At 36.5% G+C, this 7,422-nt stretch overlaps 1 protein-coding gene across 6 annotated transcripts; it reads right to left on the bottom strand.

Annotated features, from left to right (window-relative positions):
- Positions 1–1,187: 1,187 nt before the first annotated feature.
- On the bottom strand, positions 1,188–5,668 carry LOC127251273 (uncharacterized). Of its 6 annotated transcripts, XM_051274907.1 has the most exons (7): positions 4,987–5,200; positions 4,665–4,749; positions 4,124–4,223; positions 3,861–4,037; positions 3,217–3,315; positions 2,737–2,979; positions 1,188–1,915 (listed from the first exon to the last, which is right to left on the bottom strand). In XM_051274907.1, the coding sequence occupies exons 2-7, from the start codon at positions 4,697–4,699 to the stop codon at positions 1,376–1,378; spliced, it is 1,194 nt and encodes a 397-aa protein (XP_051130864.1). In that variant the 5' UTR covers positions 4,700–4,749; positions 4,987–5,200; the 3' UTR covers positions 1,188–1,375. The 6 variants fall into 6 exon arrangements, with proteins under 6 accessions (XP_051130864.1, XP_051130866.1, XP_051130868.1 ...); XM_051274909.1 differs by lacking the exons at positions 4,665–4,749; positions 4,987–5,200 and adding an exon at positions 5,259–5,668; XM_051274911.1 differs by lacking the exons at positions 4,665–4,749; positions 4,987–5,200 and adding an exon at positions 5,259–5,668 and having other exon boundaries at positions 4,124–4,220.
- Between the last annotated feature and the right edge of the window lie 1,754 nt (positions 5,669–7,422).

The raw sequence follows: 7,422 nt of genomic DNA, 5'->3' as shown, positions 1-7,422 counted from the left end.
CTCCGAAGTTCTTTTTCACTCATGATCTTAAAAAAAGTGGTGAAATTGATGTGCAACAAATTCGATCTTCTGAAAATTTTGTAGACTTATTTACGAAGGTGCTACCGACTGCAACATTCAACAAACTGGTGCAAGGAATTGGAATGCGTCGGATGTAAGACATCAAATAAATTTCAAAACAGGGGGAGCGTATTAATATAAGAATGATGTACTCTTTTTCCTTCACTATGATTTTTTCCCATAGGGTTTTTTCATAGTAAAGTTTTAACGAGTCACATTTTTCGTATAAAAACATCCAAAGATGAGTGTTATGAAGCGTACACGTAGTAACTAGGTAGATGTTATTTGGATGCTTTATATACTATATACATAGTAAGTGCGTTGATAAGTTGTTGTATATTATTAACCACAAATGTCATTTATTACTATGCTATAAAAACCCAATTCAATGTAATGAAATACGCAAGCGGAAGTCTCATCCCACCAAAAACTTCATTCTCTTCCTTCTCTTTCTCAATTTACCCACCCAAAACTTCATTCTCTTCCTTCTTACTTACATACATATATATATATATATACTCTCACACACACACACTTCATTCACACACTACTATCACCATATATATATATATAATCATTACATCAACATATAGTGTATCTATAATATACACTATATATATATATACTATTATACTTACCGAATATAATATTTATTATATAACACTTTCTTGATAAAAAAAATATTGCTCCACTTTTTAAAGAATGCAAAGTCTTCTCCAAAAGACAAGGAGGAAATTACACCACGTGACTCCAGTTATAGAACTGGTTGGACATGTTCTAATATGAATATGGATTTAGCTTAGTTCTCTCCATTAACATCTATTCAACTGAGGAGTCGAAGGGATAAAGTGTTGGACTCTTAATTATTATTTTTTTAAAATTTTATGTAATATATGTATAATTTTTAAAATTTAGATAATTGGCTATTATCATTAATTTAATAAAAAAATTACTATTAAAATGATTTATTCCGACCTTAAAAATATGATTATTTCTAAACGTATAAGTTATTATTATTATTATTTTTTTCATATTAAAAGTTCAAAGGAGAAAAACAAACTGAAAATTTAACTATTTGTACTTTTTATTAAAAAAAAAAATAATCGTACTTCACTGCAATTATGATATGCAAATAAATATCTTATAAAAATAACAAAAGATGTGAGCATCAGTCCAAAGAAATTTTGGGATAGACTGACTGAGTGACGATAGGCAGCATAGCAAGTCGGACTAGTGTATGTATGTGTATGCTTACAAAGTATATGAATGAAAAACCACATTCTTGCTACCAAGGAAATGCAAGGGAAAGACTTGCTTATTTCAACTTACCCGCAACCTCAACATTAACATCAACATCATGATCGTTCGCTTGGAAAAAATCCGCAACCGATTTGTAGTCCTCGTCATCAACCTCATGATGAGCCGTAGCTGTAGCTGTAATTTCCGCCTTGTCTATCTTCTCATTTGTCGAATTGGAATTTAAATTTGAGTTAGGAAGCTTGGAATCTGAATTGGCAGCGGATACTGCTGGGGGCTGTGACGATCTTTCTGTTTCTGTATCCATCTTTGAATGAGCCATGTTTTGTTTGTTGTCTTCTGTCATCATTTCTGCGGGCTGTGATGATCTTTGGGACTTGGTATCCATCATGGAATGAGCAGTGTTGCGATTGTCGTCTTCCCTCATTTCCTTGGCGTACTTGTTGATGTCAAACTCGGAGCTGTCCTTTCCACCAAAGGCGGATTCAACCATTTCCATGTTGAACATGTCTTCCATGAACTTGCTTGTGCTGGAGTCGCCGGAGTAGACGAATCTGACTTTATTGGCTGTCTTTGGATCGAGAAAGGGCTTCACTATCTGAAAAAATTCACCCGAGTTCAATTTAGTGATTGTGTTTCCACTAATGGTGTTGAAAAAGCCACACATCGAAAAAAAGAACAAAAATAAGGTCATGATTATAAGATACTCTTTCTGTTCACAAAATTATGATTGTTTGTTTGGACATTAGATCAAGAAATAACAATATTTTATTATAAAAATGAAATTGTAATAGATAAAACGGAGATATTGAAATAAAGTTATTAAAAGATTGATATAAAGATAATAAGATAACTATAGAAATGAATGGCACATGGACTATTATTTACTAAATTATGAAATAATATACTTATGAGCTTATAAAAGCTATTTACTATATAAATATAGTGGACAACAAAAAAAATAAGACGTGACTTTTGATAAATGAAAGGAGTAATGTCTAATCCAATTTTGTAACAGGAGGCTTTTTGGGAACTCTAAAAAATTAATTCATGCGGGCCCATAATATTATACTAATGTGGGACGATAATATCATACTAATGTGGAAGTTAGACCACTCCTAACAAATTGGTATCAGAGTAAGTTGAAAAAAAAAAAATAGTTGGTGGACTAGCAAAATTGCCTTTTGGGGAAGTCCAAAAAGCAAATGACGTATCCTAAAAGAAATGGATTGATTCTTGAATCCGATTGAATCCAACTTTCCATTATGGAAGAAAGACATCATACTAGTGTGAACCTTGGGTTTAAGAGAAAATGCTTTAAAGCTTAGCACAGATATGCATGAAGTTGCACATTTCACTCATTAGATGCCTAAACACAGAGACACATGCGTGCAAGGAGATCGGTGAGTAGATAAATACCTTCCAGAATGGTTCAAATATCTTGGGAGGATCATACAGAATTGCAAGGCAGAGTCTTTCCGGGTAATGATCCTGCAGGATGTTAGCTGTCTCTCGTGTCGCCTTCGCTGATATATTTGACATAGAAAATCCACGGAAATCGACCAACCAAACCATCTGCTCTTCACCCTCGGGAAGATCGGCTATTGCATTCTCCATGCAGTAAACCAAATGCTTAATTTGGCCCCTTGTGGACTTCGAGTTCTGTAGAGGTATTAAAATTACAAAATGAGTGGATATGTCTCACTAATAAGTCCATCTACCATGTTAAGCCAAACAAACTTTGCAAATTTATTCAGTTAAGATGATCGGTACAAGTAAAGACAGATGCATTTGAAAACAGTGTAATAGTTGCAGTTCAATGATGGAAATTTTAGGGTAAAGAAGAACACAGAGATGTAATTGAAATGCTCGAAAACTGGAGTGACTTTCGAGTCTAACCTGGCACCGGGGTCTCATGACAAGAACAGGCCTCCCATACTTGTCTTTATACTTTGATCTGTAAATTTTTCCAGTTTCTGCTTCCTTTGCGACGTCATCCTAAGTGAATGATGAACATGCACCAAAAAGTGTGAATGAGATATGAAACTACTAGTTGTAATACACCTTCTCAAGACATCAATATTAATGAATATATTTGAGTCGAAATGATGAAGAACACCGAACTCCAGAAGGAAGAATATATCAAAAGACGTAATGGAAAAACCATTGCAGGCAAAGGAGCAGATTTAGCCCTGGAGAAACTGCATATGTCTAGTTTAGTTTCAGGGTATAGCAAAAGTTACTTTTAGTTCTACAATTAAAAATTTTGAATTCAGTTACAGACAAGTTTCAATTAACTATTAGTTTTCAGGGTTTTTTTAAGATTGATGGGAAAATAATTAAAGACTCTGCATGATAATTTCTATCAATATTTACAGCTTCAAATCATGAATCTAAAATTCTTATTGCATTTTGCTAATTCATGGAGACAAATTTTTCTGTACAATACCCTACAATGTGTAAAAGGCAACTCTTGTTATTTTAAAAAATTAAGCAAGACAAAGTTTCAGTGTTTACTATTCCGAAAGGTTTAGGGGAAGTACCCAAACAATCTCTTCTGGCTTGAACTCAAGCCTCCACTTGACAGTTGCTTTAAGCATTTTACTAGCTTTCTTGACATTCCAATTCCGAGCTCTCAAGTATCTCAATATAGTCTCATCCGAACAAAACAAGTCTAGTTTTCCAGACTGCGTACCAATCAGCTTTCTGACCTCCTTAATCTGAAACAGACACCTTAGTCCAAATACAGGCATACATACAATCTATACATTTTTCACTGCAACTGGTTAGCTAATAATCTAAATACCTTAGCCTGATGCACTTCTGAAGATAAGGAATTCTCACCGCCATCAAGAGTGGACTTCTTCACATCCATGTTCATAATTCTCGAAGCCTTCTCTCTTCTTCTGTCAACAAAAATGTAAATTCTTACAACATGCAAATATATCATAAGCAAAACAGAGAAGCATATCTGGTAAGTAAACTATATGCATCAGCTCCTCTGACTTTCTTTTCGCCATTGAACATCAGGGTAGGTGGTAAGTTTTTCGTTGCTATCCATTAATTAGATCATAATGCAACTTCAAGATATTTAGTGCAACTAAGTTGTAGAGTGGTCCTAAACTCTGGGTTAAGTACTGCTAAGATGTCTAAGTTCTTAATTCAGCAGTAGATACTAAGCAGATCCTTACAAACATAGTAGGAAAACCAGAGGCTACAGGCAACCCCATTTAAAAGGGTCTGTGTTTATCATATATGATGTATCATTTTGAACCTTAATTCCTCAAAATAGCATAAGGTAAATAATACCCATTGGTAGCTGAAGCAGAAACAGAGCTTCAACTCACATTATTGCAATAATTGAATCAAATCCAATTAGCATTTGATTTTCCACAACCTTACTTCAGCTGTTCAAACATGACCAAAATGCTGCTGGAAATACATGCGAGAACTGTTAACTTCATCAATCCCTAATTCAATATTCAGTCACATCTACCCTTCTATGGTTAAATTAAGCACATTTGAAAAGGCTTTGTCAATTCTAATATTCAAGAACTCAGTAATTGTTCAAATTTCCACAAGTTAGGGTTACAATTTTCAAAACAAAATATACCAATTAAAGATTTTCAGAATACTGACTCAACTGCTAGTTTGAATGCACAAACTCACAGTTCATAGCAAAATTCGAAACATATGTAATTGAATAGACTCGAAATCCGTCTCCAAACATTTCACGAACATTGGCAATCGAATCCTCAAACAAAATCAAAATCAGCGTCAGAAAATTCTATATATGCAAGACCACACAAAATTAATCATCGCAGCAAAAAGGAAGAAGCGCATCAAATATTGAAAGCATAAAAGGAATTCCAAATTACAGCTTCCTAAGATTTCTCAGAAGAAGAATATGCAAAAAGTAAAAATCATAAAATGACAAGTACCTGATTGCAGAGCTTGCTTTGGCGTGAAGGATGAATTATCCAAATGGCTTTGGAAGAGCTTCACGTAAACGCAGAAGCTACCAAAATTGTGAAGGTTGTCACCATTCTATTCTATTGTTATTGAATAACCAAATATGGTAGTCGGCATTGTCGTTCACCATGATCGCCACCAAGATTCAAATTGCCTTTCCAAATGATTTCGTGGAAGCCATTGTCGCAATTGCGAAGGAAAACCGAAGAAGGAAAATTGCATGACGATGAGCTCGTTTCCGTAGCCTTTGATTTCGACCATTTCAATGAAGACCAGACACAATATTGATACATATAGTACTCCTGAAAGCGTGCCTACGCCACGCCACTTGTTTTTTGGTCTGATATTTTTCGAAGGAAGCAGTTGTTATATAGGTAGGTATACCTCCTGAGTTGGCATGCGCCTTGGTTTGAACGTCGGGTGGTCGATAGTTTTGTAGCTAGTTTTGTAGTTTGTCATTTGGGTCATTTGTTTTGTCGCTTTGGTGGGGGCGGTTATTGGACTGGGGTAGGTCGGTTGGTATAAGGTCGAGCACGGAGGTCGGACAAGAAAAGGTCAGATACGAAGGTCGGACAAAATAAGATCGGACAAAATAAGGTCGGGATGGAGGTCGGACAAGATAAAGTCGGACAAGATAAGGTCGGACACGGAGGTCGGACAAGATAAGGTCAGACGTGCAGGTTGGAAGAAGGATACAACGTATTGAAAGTTACCAAGATCAAAAGAACTAAATATGGAGATAAGAGTGTAAGGAAATGAAGATAACTTACGGGATGACGAGGTGAAGAAGGTTTAGATGACGAAGAAGAAGAAGCCATGAATGGATCTCGATGACCTGCTTAGTCGGTTCTTGAAGAAAGTTTTCTGCCTTTTTTGGAAGATTCTTTGAATAATGACCTCACTGATCATAACCAGACTTTCTATAACCAATCATCTCATCCCTGATTTTGGAGTAATAAACTTTTTTAATCTTGATTATTTGAAATATTCACAAACTTCGTTTTTTTAAAAAAAATTATAATAAAAAATTTGATAAGAAATTTGAAATGATAATTGAGAACATAATAAATAATCTTAATAAATAGTATTAATAAATAATATAAAAGTGATTTGAAAACCAATGTAGCTCCTGAGTCGGCATGCGCCTTGGTTTGGACGTCGGGTGGTCAGTCGTTTTGTAGCTCGTTTTGTAGTTCGTCATTTGGGTCGTTTGCTTTGTCGCTTTGGTGGGGCCCGTTATCGGACTGGGGTAGGTCGCCTGGTGTGGCCGGTGGACGGCGGGCCGGTGGGCCGATTTGGGGGTCGGATCGAGGTTAGGTATTTGGAGTGGTTGGTGGGTCGGCTGGGTTTCCGGGTGTTCGGTTTGGTGGGAGGTTGGTTGGTGGGGCGGGTTATCGGAGGGCTTTTTGTGTGCTTTGGGGGTCGGTTGGGTGGCCGTTGTGCTCGTTTGATCGGTCGGCTGGTGGGGCGGGTCCTCCAGCTGTTGGGGAAAGTTATTATCACTCCAGCCCTTGCGTTAGGGTAAGCAGCTGAAAAACCCACCACCCGATTTACGGCCCGAACGACTCCCCGACCAAGCAGCGGAGACGTCCCGAACTATTCAAGTAAAGTATGATCTAATATATAATATTTAAGTAGGGTATATTTAAGGGCCCCTGTTTTGGCTCCCTTTATCCGACAAGGTATGTCCCAAAAATATTTTAATTTTTGCACGGTGTTCTTTATATTGCTTAATTTAAAATTTGGTATGGTATTTTAACTTTATAATGCAAATATTTTTTAGAACTGGCAACTTTATATTTTGTACAAGTAAATCACTTCAAATTAACAAATATATTTACAAAAACACAACTGACAACAACCCCAAATATCCCAAGTATACCTGACAGCATTGGTTTGCAACGACGAAATTACCCATACTCCACTACAATGTTCCCCAAAAGGATAGCTGCCCCCCCTCCCCAAAAATGTACAGTAACAAGGATTCCAACATTTACCAAAGAAGCTTCCTGACGGTAGTAATGAAGTTTCCCCATTGCTGTGCTGACCGGGCCTTCCTCCGTACTCGGTCGGGCGAAAGCCAGAGGCATTAACTCTGTAAAAAGTTGCAGAGAAGTTGGTCTTGCCGGAAGG

Source organism: Andrographis paniculata, unplaced genomic scaffold, assembly GCF_009805555.1.
Source record: "Andrographis paniculata isolate CXL003 unplaced genomic scaffold, ASM980555v1 Contig43END, whole genome shotgun sequence".
NCBI lineage: Eukaryota > Viridiplantae > Streptophyta > Magnoliopsida > Lamiales > Acanthaceae > Andrographis > Andrographis paniculata.
This window is presented reverse-complemented; position numbering and strand designations above follow the sequence as displayed.